The sequence below is a fragment of the Candoia aspera genome, chromosome 14 (genome assembly GCF_035149785.1).
Source record: "Candoia aspera isolate rCanAsp1 chromosome 14, rCanAsp1.hap2, whole genome shotgun sequence".
NCBI lineage: Eukaryota > Metazoa > Chordata > Lepidosauria > Squamata > Boidae > Candoia > Candoia aspera.
The window spans coordinates 7,316,372-7,332,255 of record NC_086166.1 but is presented as its reverse complement, the minus strand read 5'-3'; the positions used below and the strand labels follow the sequence as shown (position 1 = coordinate 7,332,255).

General features: G+C 44.3%; 1 protein-coding gene and 1 long non-coding RNA gene across 2 annotated transcripts in view; both read right to left on the bottom strand.

Moving 5' to 3' along the window:
- Positions 1-15,884, bottom strand: part of LOC134505436 (uncharacterized) — a 289,243-nt gene that overhangs the window by 50,583 nt on the left and 222,776 nt on the right. The gene's annotated exons all lie outside the window — the stretch shown is intronic.
- GPR139 (G protein-coupled receptor 139) lies at positions 1,337-14,749 on the bottom strand. Its single transcript, XM_063315040.1, has 2 exons — positions 14,644-14,749; positions 1,337-2,271 (listed from the first exon to the last, which is right to left on the bottom strand). The coding sequence occupies exons 1-2, from the start codon at positions 14,747-14,749 to the stop codon at positions 1,337-1,339; spliced, it is 1,041 nt and encodes a 346-aa protein (XP_063171110.1).

Sequence of the window (15,884 nt, the reverse complement as noted above, 5' to 3'; positions counted from 1 at the left end):
TCTCCAGCAAAAAGTGGTGGCATAGATTTTCTCTGCATTCTACAAATGTTAAATAATGTCAGTGTCACTGGTGACACTTTCTTCAGGTCATCCCACCACTGGATCTTTGCGAAGGCTTGCTTTCTTATGATTGTTTAAAAAATTTTTCAGCTTACTGAATCCCAGTCAATGGAAAACTATAAGGACTTAAGCACACACACACACACACACACACACAACCCTGTTGGATTCCATCCTTTATACATTCTTGGCCTTTTCCATTGTATTCAGATAACCCCTAGCACTCACCCTTGCAAAGTTTTACTATTTCCTGGAGGCTTTCACGGATTCCATAAAAATCACCCATGAATTGGGTGCCTTAAAGGAAACAAAATGCACTGGCCGGGCTAGAGATGGACAGTTTTTTAAAAAAAAGCTAAATTTAAAAAAAACGTATACAAGTACCAATGTGAATGTTCTTATTCTCTGCTCAGGAAACTCTCTTGTTTTAAAAAAATGCTATTGTGGACCTTGCTCAAAATGTAACGCGGGCTAAGTGTTGGAGTTTTCACATTGCTTCACATGCTAGTGTTAAGAAAGTGATTCCTTCTAAGCATTAATCCTTCTTCCAATGAACCTCCAACGATAAGCTTACGCACCAAACAAATATTCTACGGACGACCAATTGCCTTTGCTCCGTGTCCCAAACATCCACTCTATAGGTTTCCATGCCAAGATGAAAAAACAAACAAGAAAGTGATTCCCATCCTTTTAAGTATTACTCCTTCTTGCAGTGACCCTCCAAAGATAAGCCTATGAACTGTAGAAATATTCTAAGGATGGCTAGCTTCCTTACGTAGTGTCCAAACATCCATGCAATAAAATTCCATGCCATGATGAAAATGAACCATCCAAAACTGGAAAGGAAGCCAGCAATGACTTAAAGGCAGAGAGTCCCCATCAAAGTCTATGAAATATATTAATATTCAGATTTATATATCTTCTGAAATATTTGGTAGGATGATGGAGCCACACTTAATTCAGTGGTGCACTGTAGGCTTTTCACCCAGAATCTTACACAGGGAAATGAACTTGAACATGTCTCCGTCCTGAAGGCCTCTTGATTCAAGGCTATTGATTAAGCCTTGCAAGAGATGAAGCTGTTTCACCCTCTCCTTTGTTCTCCTGGATGTATCAAAGGCTCCTATAAACGATTGTAGCCCGTTTGCCTTCCTACGCTCGGAGAGGAATGAAATCCAATGGCTGCTATTTGCAGTGACTATTTCTGGCTTTTCCATGCCACTGATGGAACAGCTTAAAAAGAACTTGCTTCCTTGTGGAACCTTTCATGGGTCTGTCACGGTGAGATTTTTATAGGCTTCCCATTCTTATCGTATTGGTAGACCAGCATTTTGATACAGTGGGAGTTGGCAGGAGATATCCATGGGCTGCTAGTTATTGAAAAGTTATGGTTTGTATAGAACTGGACAGGTTGCTTCTGGCATCGGAAGAAGGCCTTAAGAGTCACAGCTGCCATTGTGCGGAATCGCTTGCTGATGAAACAGTACAGGAAGAAGTTGATGGCAGTGTTCAGCAATGCTAGCATGTTGGCCACATCGGAGACGATGTGGACAGACCAGCTGTTGTGTATTGGCGAGACGTACAGGTGGTAAAGGATCATGATAATCCTTGGTGCCCAGAGCACGGCGAAAATGGAGGTGATGGTAAACAAGATGGCGGTGGTTTTCCCAGTGGAATAGCCTCGCAACCGGAAATTGCACTTCTGTCGAAGTTTGTACACAATGATTGAGTTCAAGATGAAAAAGATGGAGCACGGGACTAAATAGATGGTGAAACAATGGATCCAGATGAGGATGTGGTGAACAAGAGTGCTGGTGTAATCTTCTTTCCAAATATTGGGCCACCAGTAGTACGGGATGCTGGTTAGAAAGCAAATAATGTAAACGCTCACGATGACTTTGCGCGTACGAGCTGGATACGAAACCATGTGATATTTGAGAGGATGGCAGACAGCTATATACCGGTCAATTGTGAGAGGAACAGTAATCCAGATGGAAGTATGGATGGAAGAGAATTCCAAGACCTCGATAATTTTGTCCAGGATTTCTGGCATCTTCTTCTTCAAGATGAAGTCTTCCAATAAGAAGTCAACAAAGACAATGAAGAAGAGCACTAACAAGTCAGCCACTGCGAGAGCTAAAAGATAGTTATAGGAGGACTTTTGACGCCGAGCCACCAGCTGCGACAAAATGATTACCGTCAAAATGTTCGCTGTAACGTGGGAGAGAAAGAGAGAGAGAGAGGTTACGTTAACTTGAGAAGATGTCGGTTAGCAATTACTATTGGAATATCTGTGTTTGACTTCTCTTGACAAGCAGGACTTGAAGGTGACACAACAGGCATTCAAGGATACCAAAGCTTTTGATAAGTAGATCTGTTGCAGAAGAACAAATGATCCAGGGAAAGGATTTCAGTGATCACTATGTCCACAGATGTCCACAGGCGCATCATGACATTGTGATGAACACTCCACCCCTTTTACACTTGCATCATGATGTTGCACACAAAGATGTAGGGGATGGAACTTGTGTGGTGACATCTGACAAATATTTTGTAATGTTGCGGGTAGGTAAAGGTAAAGGTTTCCCTTGACGTAAAGTCCAGTCGAATCTGACTCTAGGGGGCGGTGCTCATCTCCGTTTCTAAGCCTTGGAGCCGGCGTTGTCATAGACACTTCCGGGTCATGTGGCCAGCATGACAGCTCGGAACGCCGTTACCTTCCCGCCGAAGCGGTACCTATTGATCTACTCACGTTTGCATGTTTTTGAACTGCTAGGTTGGCAGGAGCTGGGACTAGCAACGGGAGCTCACCCTGCCACGCGGTTTCGAACCGCCGACCTTCCGATCGGCAGCTCAGCGGTTTAACCCGCAGCGCCACCGCGTCCCTCTTAATGTTGCGGGTGCCCCTGGCTAAATCCCAGATACAAATCCTATTATAGTGGAATCAAGGTTTAAGCTAGAATCTCTTCCTCCCACCTGTATGCCTCTTTGGGTCAAGAAGAACCATGTCCACCGGTCTCTTGTTCTGGTTTCAGGCTGTTTTCTACTGATCTTATGGGAACTAGCACCCATAATGAAGCCCAACCATATTGGAGAGCTGGAAAAGGCAGAAGGAAAGTGAAAATTCTTTTCTGGCTTGGATATTAACCCGAGCAGGAGAAGAATTTGGAGGCTTGCAAATCTGGTAGATCTTTTTTTGCATCTTGTTGGGCACAACATTTGCTATGGACCAAACTGGAGGTATTATTGGAGTGAGGAGGCCTGTATTTTTTTTTCATTTGGGAGAAAACATTTTAAAAAAAACCCAGAATAAACTTAATGCACCTATTTGGGTTCTTGAGAATCATGAGAAAAGTAATGAAAAAATAATAACCATGTAACTGAAAATGGTGGTTAATGCCATCTTTCAGAAGCATAATCTTTCTAAATTTCGCCAACATAAACATGGGGTTGGTGAGATGGATCTTTTTTTTAATATAATTTTATTGAAAGTTTTAAAAACAAGAGTAAAAATTAATACAAACTAAAACAGAATAAGAAGGAAAAAAGAAAAAGGAAGAAATGAAAGAGAAAGCTAAAGTGCAAAAAGAAAAAAAAGGTAGAAGAAAAATAGAAAAGAAAGAAAAAAGATATAAAGAAGTGGCTTCTGATATTTTTTTACCACAGTTATAAGTACAATTGTAGATTTACCTCTTTCTTCAACGTTACATTGTGACTCTCTTCTTTCTATAATCTATCCTATCTAATTGTCAAAACCATAGATCATAAATTTATTTTTTTCTTTTTTACTCAAAAAGCCCATAAGGGGTTTCCAGTCAGCAATAAACATAGATAATGTCTTTTCTCGGGGTTGGGGAGATGGATCTTGTGCATGAGCAGTAGATTATCCAACCATGGTTCAAATTTTGTGTCTTTTTTGTTCCCTGTTCCCTGAGTCTTTTCTGGATTTCACAAATATCTTAATTTTAGGAATGGGATTGGAACTGAGATTTCCCCTGTAGAATTCACTACTGCAAGATGTGTTGATGGTTGCTAATTTGATGGCTTTAAAAAGAGATTGGATAAATTCACAGAGGATAGATCTATCAAGACTGATTAGTGTCAGCCTTCCCAGGTAGACCAGACAGAAAACATGACCAGATGAGCTGATTCTACTTTATTGTAAGGCTACATTAACAGATTCTTTCAGGTCTGAAAGTACAACTCTCCCACTATCCCCTTGATAGCCTGAGAAACTAGGGAGGGTCCCTTCTGAGCCTCTTGCCCTTCCCATTATGCAGCTGCAGGCCATTCCCTCTCTTATCTGACCACTCCCTAGGCAGCATCTCTTCGCCCCGTCTCTCAAGGTCTTTTCCACACACCATTACATTAGTCTTGAAGATTCAGTGTTACTTCTGGGTTGGAGATACAATGCCTCCAAATACTAGTTGCAGGAACAATGGTGGGAGAGGGGTATGCAACTAATTCCTACTTGCAAATATGTCAGAAGTTGACTACTATGATGCTGGAATAGGATGGACCTTGGCCTGATACTGGGCTGTTCTTCTGTGGTCATTCAGAGTAGTCAGATTCACTCTGAGTTACGTAGATGACTGCAGATGAGGAGATGCTTCTTAAATCAGGACAGGCTCCTTTAGAATATGGGTCAACATTGATTCTCTTTAACTGGACCCTGATTTAATTCGACTCTGGCTGCAAGACATTCTGGCTGGATTTCATACAAACGTTTCCCAGCAGTTGCTACACCACCAACCCATTTAATTAGTTCACAAAGTACAAAGGTTTGGTTTACTGACTGGGTGAGTTGCCAAGTATTGAAATTTCATACATGTTCAGTAAGTACTCTTTCTGTAGAGCTCACACACCACGTTTTATGTTAAACTTTGGATCATGCTTACCTCTTTTCCAAGGCCAATCAAGAATAATTACATGGATTCCTCTAGCTAAGAATTGAAGAGACCGGTGGGAGCAAAAGACATGATGCAAATAATTCTCTTGGATGCACGCTGTAGCTAAAAGTACAAGTGCGTATTATTTGCCACTTAACTGCCAAACATTTACAGCTACCCTCTTAGTGCATCCTGCTGAAACTTGATTTCTCAGGGAAAAAAGAAACCCAGGCAGGGACAGCATGGGGGTGGGGAAGATCCTACTGACATTCTGCTTTGCCAACTTTTTTGTTTTTTGCACTGGGTCTTCAAACTCTCAAGTTAATTCCTGCTTTACTAAGTGCTGAAGGGGAAGATGGAAAAGATCACCACCCAGCCACCTGTATTTTGAGATCAGGTGGACTTCATTCCCAAAGCTTCCCTTGTTCAAAGCTGACTATGGAGCATTGATGGGTGAAGCTTTAGAGTGGTGATGTCTCAGGGGGATAATGTCCCTAAAAAAAAGTTTATGATTCCTAGTCCTTTGAGTCAAGTTTAAGTCCTTGAGGCTACTTGAACAAGTCCATAAAGTTTTCTCAACAATAATATGGAAGTGGTTTATTATTGTCTCCCACTGGGAAGTAGGTTGGACCTCCCAGTCTAGCCTTCAACTCTTCATATTCCTAGATGTCTCCCATCCAACTACTAAAGAGGTCTGATGCTGTTTAACTTTTTTTGAGATCTACCATGATCACCTAGGTGCAACTACTATAAGTGCAGTTCATAGTACCTGGATACAAATCCAGCTACAGGTCAAGATCTGTCCTAAGTAGATCTTAGGGTGGGAGGAAGCATCATTTCCCACTCAAAGGCTGCATTTGAGTTTTACTTTTTTTCTTGGCCTTCAAGGGCCATGGGGAGCATGAAATCATCAGAGGGGACAAGCCAAACATAATCAGCCATTTATTTAGTTAGTTATTTAGTGGGCTGGAGGAGGCTTAAAGTGCGAAACAGGTATCTTAGGCTCCCTAGAATTTTGATGCTGCAATTTGGGCACACTTTCCAGGCTGCCAAATGGACCCTGGATGTGTCCCCTGGTTTATGAGTTAGCCACTGCAGTCTTACCCATTTGTCAAAGTGACAGAGAGAAAGGGTTGATTAGGACCCTGACCATGAATAAAGTTCAGTGCAAACTCCATCCTAATTAGCTCCATAGCTTTACTTCCGCCCCAACTTCCTCTGCTGGTTTTGTACAAGCATTTTATGATAAATGAGCCCTTCACCTATCAGTATAATTTATCATTACTCAAAAGGCCATTGCTTTTCTATTTTTTTTTTTTTTTGAAACATTAGGTCACCACAAGCTTCCTTGAAAATTCTCGAGATTCCAGAGCAGGATTTCTCAACCTTGGCAATTTTAAGATGGGTGGACTTCAACTCCCAGAATTCCCCAGCCAGCAAAGTTGAAGTCCACCCATCTTAAAATTGCCAAGGTTGAGAAACCCTGCTCTAGAGCTACCAAATCTGAGCTTGCAAAAATCTGGATGAACACTAGGGGGCAGCAAAGGATATTCTAATTCTTTGAGGCCATCTAATGGTTGCCTGGCTTTTGCAGGCCAGATATGGTAGCCTTACTGAAAGCAAACGCCCAAAGCAGGCACGCCAACCGTCGTCCTGACTTGGTCTGATGGGAGCTGGAACTCAGCAAGATGTGGAGAACTGCACGTTTTCTGTTCCTGGGGTAGATAATCCTGGGCTAGCTGAACAAAAAGTTTGTCCCACTGCCAGGGAGCTTCCTAGCTATTAATGTAGCAAGATCTGTAGGCAGACACAGCTCTTTGCCTTGTTCTCCGAAGAAGCTATTGATTTTTCACGATCCATGATGAGGCTGCAACTTCCACCAAACAAGGCAACCCAGCAGCTTTCTCACCCGCAGGTTTCCAGGAGCGTTGCTCCTGCTGGAGGCTAACAGTGACGTGACTTTCTGGAAGCGCTGCAGATTTGAAGTGTGTGTCGGCAGTTTTGTCTTTCCTCTGGTTGCCACGTAGGCCTTAGGGCACAGGTGGAAAATAGTGAGACGGGAATAGAGCTAATGAATGCAGAGGGGCTCTGATGGAGACATTGCTACTCCTTCCCCAAAAGACCTCAAATGAACATCTTCTCCTTGATGGAAGGATGAAAGGGAGTCAATACATACTGCATTGATGTGTTTGTAGATGGAAAGCATGCTCTTGGCTCAGTGCTTAAAACTCACTTGCAGTTCTTCCTGCAACTTCACGCTAGAGGAGGCATAAGAAACCGGAGGGCAGATCTGCAGGGGACTGGCAAGGAAACCTGACTCTGTTTACCTCTTCCATGTTGCCCAAAATGTAGGGTAGCTCTGAGCAATGTGGAGGAGCAAGGTGGTCCCTACTGTCAACAAGAGAAGAACGCCCTAAGCAGGCCCAGGGGCAGAGCAATGAGTGATCCCACATTAGTATTGGTATTGGTATTACTGGTATTGGTATTATTCCACAGTGTTCATAGAGCTTTCCTTCTCTGATATAATTTGTTTTTGATTACTGTTTTCATAATTGTTTTACTATTTCTATATGGTGTACGTTACCCAAACTCACGTTGACAATTGAGGTGGCTTATAAATTGAACCAATAAGTAAGCATATGTGATGGCCAACATAGCCACAAGTCTGTAGCTTCTCTATTAGCCAAATGTATGTATGCTCACTGAACAATGGTCTCTTCAAATTACATTTCCCTGTGTGTCAGTTCATCTGTGCTGGTTCCTGGGTGGTTTTCACCATTGTGTGCAGATATGTATCCCACAGAGTTCAATCAGCACATTAGATCCATCCAAACTCCCTCACTTCTACTTCAAGATAAGGATATATAGTAAAGCTAAAGATACACTCACATCAAGCTCAACGTCTATACACTTTTTCTGGCAGGAGGACAGAAATAGATTTCCATTATCATTATTATTATTTATTAAATTTATATCACCGCCCATCTCCCCCGATGGGGGACTCTGGGCGGTTTACAATAAAATAACACTAAAAACATAACCACCTAAAATTAACATTAAAATATTCATAAAAACAAATGTAAAATCCAAGTGGAGATGTAACACAATCACTAAAAGGTGCTGTGGCACCAGCCATCCCCAGGTGGAGCTATCTCTCTCCCCCTCCCAAGCAAGGCAGCAGAACCAGGTCTTCCGTTTCTTCCCGAAGTCCAAGAGCGAGGAAACCCATCTCAACTCCGGTGGCAAGATGTTCCAAAGGGCGGGCGCCACTGCAGAGAAGGCTCGCCTCCTGGACCCTGCTAGATGACATTCCTTTACTGATGGGGTCCATAGCATGCCCTCCCTGCCTGACCGGGTGGGACGGGTCGATGTTATGGGGATGAGACAGTCCCTCAGGTACCCATTGCCACCTTCTAGGATTTTTGTTTTTAGTATTCAGCCTAGCCAACCACTTAAGATTCCCAAGTGATCCCACATCCAAGTACCAACCAAACCCTACCAGCTTAGCTTTTTCAAAATAGCCAGGTTGCTGCCATTCATTTAAAAAATGGGATGAATTGATAGAAATCTAGCTTATTGTAATATTGACCTTGGTAGATAGTGTCTTAATGTGTGCATATACACATACACACACAGCCACTTACTAAAATTTGCATGTAAAGTCTCCTTAAAGGAGACAGCATAAATTGCCCAGAAAAAAAAATCACCCTAAAATCACTGATGTCCTCCTTTGTTACCAGTTTTCCCCTATGTTTGCTTTTAAATGTAATTGCCCCTTAAGGATACGTAAAGCAAGCATTTACATAACTCCTTTTCTATAAGCAGATTTCAGAAACACGCATGTCTCTGATGAGTGAGTGTGGGTGCATGTGGGCATATTTTACCAGGAAAAGATGGTTGCTGGTGAATTCTGCTCCTTGCTACTGAATGCTAGTAACTGTCGTTCATTCCTGTTGTCCATGTGGAATCTCAATCTATTCCAGGAGAGTCCTTTAATCTGCCCCCACAGATATCTGTGCCAGATCTCTTTGACATCCCTACCCATTTGCCACACATTTTCTCAGTGTTGCTCTTCTGCAAACAGGTAGCCTTCCAACCTCCACTGTGTTTCGGCGGCTGATGTGTTACAGCCCTGACCTTGACTTCAGAGCAACCATCAGCTGAAGCTTCCTCCTTGCAGAATCTCAATGCTCCCCACCACAGCTTCATTCCAAGACATGCATGATGCACCATAATTCCCGTCTTTTGAAATGAAAGAGAATCTGCCACCATATTCTCCTACTCTCTCTAGAAATTATATTTTCAGACAGGGACTATTAAGCAGACCCTTTTGCCAGACAACATACTGACTGGTGCTAAGTGTTTTTAATGCATATTCCTTGCTGACACCTGCCCTGGAGTTTATTTCCCCTTTTCTTCCTCTGAGCTGTCGTGATTGTGCTTTTCCCTTAATCACAAACATAGACAATAACCATGATGGTAAATACTTTTCCCTGTCTGAGCATCAGCCTATCACCTTGCACTGTTTTTACAAGCCATTTTGTTCTCCTTGGGGTGTAAATTGAGAAATGTAAATTATGGGAGAATTTTCTGATATAGTAAGTAAAAGAACGCCCCTTTGAATCTGAATAAGATTAACTGGGATTTTAATCTTCTCCAAACTCTATTCCAATCTTAGCATCTAGAGTTTGAAGTTCAGTTGCTACAGCATTCATTTCATCCTTATTTCAGGTGAATAGAATTGAAAGCTTTTTTCCTTTGCCCAAAGGAAAAGTTTAGAAATTATCTCTCCAGTTATTTACAATCAGGAGCCAAACTCTCTGATCAGTGCTGTCCCAGATCAAGTGGGCTTAAGTTAAAGGAGAGGGGGTTTTGTTTAAACATTAGTGAGAAAAAAACGTCTTCACAGTAAGAAGCATTTAGTTCTAAATGGAAGGGAAGGGATATTTTCTATGCTGGAGGCATAATAATAGTTGCTCTGATTTTGAACTTTCTGCATCAATCAACAGGTTTGACTGGATGGCATACAACTTTGTGGCTGAATTCACACAACACATAACCCAAGCAGGCATTACATCACTGAGCTCCTTTGAATTGGATCTGGTAGCACATAATCATAGTAACCTTGGGGAATGCAGAATCTCAGCCAATTTCCTCAATCCTGCCTTGGCATCCCATGAGTTCCTGTGCTCAGAGACTACTCAGAAGGCTTCATTACCTCAATGGCTCCTTTCCCATTGGCTGGGCAGATGGAAGTGGGTGTGGCTTGGGTGCTGCAGCTGATCGGTATTTGGGAGCTAAATACTGGCATCAAGTCTTGTAATGGAGTGTCTTGTGTTTTTAGCCACTGTACAACTCAATCTCTTTTCCTTGGAGGGCTGGCTGGCTGGGCTTGAATACTAGTTGACCACATTTTTTAGTTTGGGGAGAATAGTTGGACTTACAGGCACTCTTTTGGATTAAACTTTCCTTTTCCTGCAAAAGTATTGATAGAATCTTAAGATTTGGTGAGTCCCAGCATGATTGGCTTGGTTCCCTATCTTCATAACCATGTTAACTTCATGGAAAGTTTGTGTGTGTGTGTGTGTAGGAATAAAACACTGAAGAGAACAGCACTGTACTCCCATTTTTGTTCAAGAGATGTCCTTTTGCCCAGCACAGCTGGGTAAACCCTCCTCTGCAATAATCCCTTAGTAACTCAGTGGCCTGAACTGTCCATAGCTTAGGTCAACACTGAAACCAAATCCACCCATTTCTTCTACACTCAGTAGATTGTACTGCTGTGGTGGATGGTGTTGGACCTATCCTCAGATGACATCACCAAGTCAAGGCAGTAGAATTGTATGCCGTGGTGGCATGGGCATTTGAAGGGGGAGGGGGCAAACTCTTGGCTTTGGTGAACCCAGATGACCTTGCTCATCGTGGAAGGAATCCAGCCCTGCCATAAAAAATGTGTGTTTGTCTGACACAATAGCCTTCATCCCAAGGACGCATAATTTGCACGTCTAGGCATGCATACTCCACACACCTGACTTTCACTCCAGGTACTCTTAAGATTGGCTGCTCCTTAAGACGTTAAGAGGTCCTGATCTGACCTTGATGGCTGTGACGCCTCTCAGCCATCCCTCCACCTTCCTCTCAAGAGGTCCTCTTTTTAGGGAGATCCAGAAAAGGGATGTCTAGAAAACATCCAGTGCCAGATTTTTTAAGGTGGCCCCATCCATTCTGCAGCATCCAGATCCATTTATTCCACAAACAAAGAGAATCCCAATTATTGGGGAAGGAAGATGAAGGGATGCCTAACTACAGCAGTGTTAATCCTTGCTGAGTGCAGGGTCCAGCTGCCTTTTCCCTCTCCTTTCAGGAGGACCTCATTTGAATTCTTGGCATAGAATTCCAAAAGAGGAAGGAGGGGAAGAAGGAGAGAGGACAGACTTAATATTTCACCTTATAGAGGCACAAAAACCATGGACTGATTAAGTGTTCAGCAACACAGCACTGGTAATAACTTTTTCTGGCTGATCCAAAGAGCCAAAGAAGAATGTTTTGCATACCCTCCCCCCCATACCAAGATAAATGAAGAATTGGAACATGAATTCCCCTCCCCCCACCCCAGTTAATTGTAGTTGGAGGATACTATATGAGGGAAATGTAAGCTGTATAATACATAGATGTCTGTGCGTCATGAACACACCCACACCCACACTCACACACACATATACAGACACACAACTCCATGTCCAGTACTTTGTTTCTATAGCTCAAGATGGAACCTCCACCTTTGATCAAGAAAGATATTTTAACACCAGATAGTTTAGCTATCAAATGTGCTTTGGAGGGTCACCAATCAGGGGAGAAATGCCAATCAGAGAGTTTCAAATGACCTTGACTACCCACCCACTTCTGGAGGGACCACATAATTTTGTTTCCTTGGGATAGGCATGGCTTGTCCTAGCTCAGCTATCTCCAGCTTGGCACACTCTTGATCTGTTGGACTTTGCCATTTTATCAGAGGGGGCAAAGCTGAGAAGAAGGCTGGTGGATTAGTTTGGTTCAACTTTAAACAACAGACATACCAACAGGAAAGTTTATCACTTGGATATCCCTAAAAACAAGTTAACCAAACCCTTCACTTTTGCTGTTCCACCAAGGTCAAACGGATACAATTTCCCAGTTTTCTTTTGATAGCTATTTCTGCATTACCTCTTCCCCAAAAAGAAGAAGGAAGCATGTTGGATAGCCTTTCACATACCATCATTTTAAAAATAATTGCTGACCGATCAAATATATAGCAAAGTGGCTCAGCAAACAAATGGTGGTGACTCCAGCTTTAATCTCTATTTAGACACAAAACTTGCTGCCCTATGTTGCATTTGCCCCCTTAGCCTCGTTTAACTGACAGGGGTGTTCGGAGGACAAAGAAGAAGCAAGTTATGAATGCTATCCTGATCAAGTTGAAGGAAGGGTGGGCAAAAAATGCAGACTAAAAGAGCTAACTGATGTCCATGTGTAAATGTCTCCCCCTCAATTTTCCAAACTGCTCACTTTCAGCCCTGAAAACCATCTTCTAATCCAGTGTGTCTCAACCTTGGCAACTTTAAGCTGTGTGGACTTCAACTCCCAGAATTCTCCATCCAGTATCACTGGCTGGGGAATTCTGGGAGTTGAAGTCCACACAGCTTAAAGTTGCCAAGGTTGAGACACACTGTTCTAATCAGTGGATTTTGAAGAGAGTTGACTTCTCCTCTAGGAATAGGGGTCAGTCCAGATAAGCACTGAGGTCTCACCATACTGGATGTTCCTATTAAGAAAGTGGACATTTGAACAAAGAATGCAGCTAACCAATAGCAAGGGTGCAGGTTTATGTCCATCAGCAAGGACTAGGTTTACGTCCCCTGCCAAAATATATGATGGTCCTCCTTGTCTTCGTCAACACCATTGCTCATCTGCAAAGGTTTGCCCTGTGGGGCCAGGGTGCAGAGAGGACTACAGCCCAGCTTCTTGAAGGACCTTGCCTTTTGAAGAACTTGGATGGCATGGCACAGACCTTTCAAAAAAGCACATTGCCAGTTTTTTTTTTTAAGTGCTCCTTTCTAGGTTTCTTCTCTAATATCATTAATAACGGGACAGCCCTGTTTCGCAGCGCCGGCTGCGATTGGAGGGGGACGGAAGCCGAGCAAAATAAATAAATAAGCCCATAAATCCAGCCATCTCTCAGCTGCCAAGAGAGGTGGTTCTTTTTGTTTTTGTTTTAAAACTCCCTCTTAGTACATTTGAACGTGAGCTCCCGAGCGTTCTCTGCGCGGCTCCTGCTGTGTCAGCACCACGGACAGCTCACCCGGTTATTTATTTATTTTTAACGGGGTTGGTGGGGGGGCAGACTCATCTCTGCCATGTTCCGATTGCACTGGCGGGCGAAGTCCCCCGTGGTCTTCCTAGCCCTTGACTTCGGGGCATCGCTCTCACGTTCTCCAGGGCCAGATGCCCTCCAGGTGGCCTGGATCGCAACTCCCATCATCCCCAGCCGGGCTGGCTGGAAAGAGGATGACGAGAGAGCTGTGGCTGACTGAGCCCATCTGGCGGGCACCAGTTTGGGGAGAGGAATTTGGTGATCTGCCTTCTCCTCCCTGGGGTAGAGTTTTGGAGAGCTTGGATCAGATTTTTTTAAAAAAGGAAGGAAGAATGGAAGAAAGAGAAGAGAAGAGAAGAGAAGAGAAGAGGGTTTGACTAATTCATAAAGGACAAGTCTCATAAAAGCGATGACTTACAGCAAGGCAATAACAAGCCTCCAAGTGTCGAGGCAGTCTACCGGCAAACTGAAAATGCTGATTTAGTAATAGCCTGTCCAGCTTGGGAGGTTTTTTTAAGCACATAGCCAGATCCAGTGTGGCTCTGGATGTAGACCCTAACTCACCAAGAGGACTCATCAAGTCCAGCTTTATGGAGGTTGCCCGACCTGAACTTGTTCTCTTTATTCTGCCTCTCCCCTGCCCTTCCCCAGTCTTGACTGTCTAAGCGTGACTTCCAAGCTCTCCAGCAGGGCGAATTTGGGTTCAGCCCCAGAACCTCACTAAATGCCAGGGCTCTCTGCTGAAACAGGGGGAGTAACCATCCCATCCCAGTCCCTAAATGGCATTTCAGGAAGGCTGTTGAATGATCCATGGATAATTTATCAAGACTAATCTTACTTGATACCATCCCCCCCCCCCCCAATAACAGCAACATGTTCTTCGAATCCAAACTTTGGCGGGTGGGGATGCCCAAGTCAGAGTAACCCTTCACCATCCACGCCCCCCCCCCCCAATTCCAACCTTGGGGACAGTGACCATCCTATACTCCCGCATGTAGCTCCTAACTCCTCCTCAAAAAATAATTAAAGCAAGGCTGGGCGGGCTAAATCCAGGCGTGTCCATTGCTCCTAACTTCCACAGGCAAACCCACCTCAAGTTGGAAAGGGTGGACTAGAGTTCCCCGTCAAGTGCCTGAGCTGGCAGCCTGCCCCAGCCTGTCACCTTCCGAAGGGCAATGCTCATACCCATGCCCATGTCTCCTTCCTGAAGACAATAGTAGGCACTGTAGTCCAACACCCCTACATGGGTGGGGAAAGGCATATGGCGGTCCATAAGTTTTAAGGGGAGGGAGGGAGGGGGGGAGGGAGGGAGGAAGGAAGGAAGGAGAGAAAGAAATGTCTTACCCGGGAGCCCCAAGCAGAGCAGGAGACTGTAATAAATGATGGGCGCGTATCCTAAGCCGCAGCCACGCAAGGAAGCATTATACATGTGAATGTAATCCTGCTCCATTGACTTGCTCCTTCTGGGTTGCCGAGCTGAGCCGGGTTAGGAGGCGGGGAGGCAGCGTCGGGCTCCCGGATCGGCTGTTCCACATCCCAGCCTCTGCCACTGGAGATGGCTGGGCACCTGTCACTGGGGAGGGAGGAACTCAGCCCAGGCAGCACATGGTCCTTCGAGCCAGCCTAGCATAGGGTGGCAGGGAGGGAGAAAGAGGAGGAGGAGGAGGAAGAAGAAGGAGGGAAGGAGAGAGGAGGGAGGGAAGGAGGGAGGAGGCAATTCCAGCCTGCGGTTAGGCAAAGGGTTAATTTCGAATACGCGCGCACACACACACACTCAGATGCATACCAGACACACACATATTCCTTCCTGGTCCTCCTCCTGGGTCCTAACTCCCATCGCCTTCAACACATTTCCGTGGATGGCTGCTGGGAGAGTTTGCTATAGGACGGGCTCGCAGGAGGTGGCAGCACTAGCCGATCCTGTTCCCAGGAAAGGTCAGCAGGGCCTGGTTAGTACTTGGATGGGAGACTACTGGGAAATCCCACAACTTTAGGCTAGGCTGGAATTGTGTGTGTGTGTGTGACCTTACCATTGTATTATGGATAGCTTCAGATGAGAGACTGAGCGGTTGGGTCATAAGTTGAATAGTGTCATGAGCACTGATGGTGAGCAGGAGGGGGCCCCTATCCAGGGGCAAAAACACCTGCGTAGTTTAGAGAGTTGGAGCTGTCATTCAAAGAGACACAGAACAGACCCGCCTTGACTCTTGGGGGTTTATCTGTCTGGGTTTTCCAACGCTTCTTCGGTTTGGTAGGATTTTCTGTCTACGATAGCAATAATAAAGCACTAGAGACTTCTTCCTCGTCTCAGCGTGGTTCTTGCTTAGTCAGGACAATAGTGGATCCACTTGTTTGTTTGTTTGCTTATTATTCAAATTTCTATTACCACCCATCTCCCCCCAAAGAGAGAGAAAACCATTGGGGAATGTGTAGGACACGGTTCCATACATTTCAAATTAGAATGAATTCAGTGGAAATTATCATTTCCCACATGCTGGACTTTCCTACATCTTTTGGGGATGAACTTGGGGGAGTTTCGCTCAAAGTTGGCAAGGCTGGGCTGACTGTGGTCACGCCCTGTCATG

Coding starts and splice junctions, on each gene's coding strand:
- GPR139 (XM_063315040.1), bottom strand. CDS start 14,749: ATGGAGCAGGATTACATTCACATGTATAATGCTTCCTTGCGTGGCTGC. Junction 2,272..14,643: donor GCTCTGCTTGGGGCTCCCGG/GTAAGACATTTC, acceptor CCCACGTTACAG/CGAACATTTTGACGGTAATC.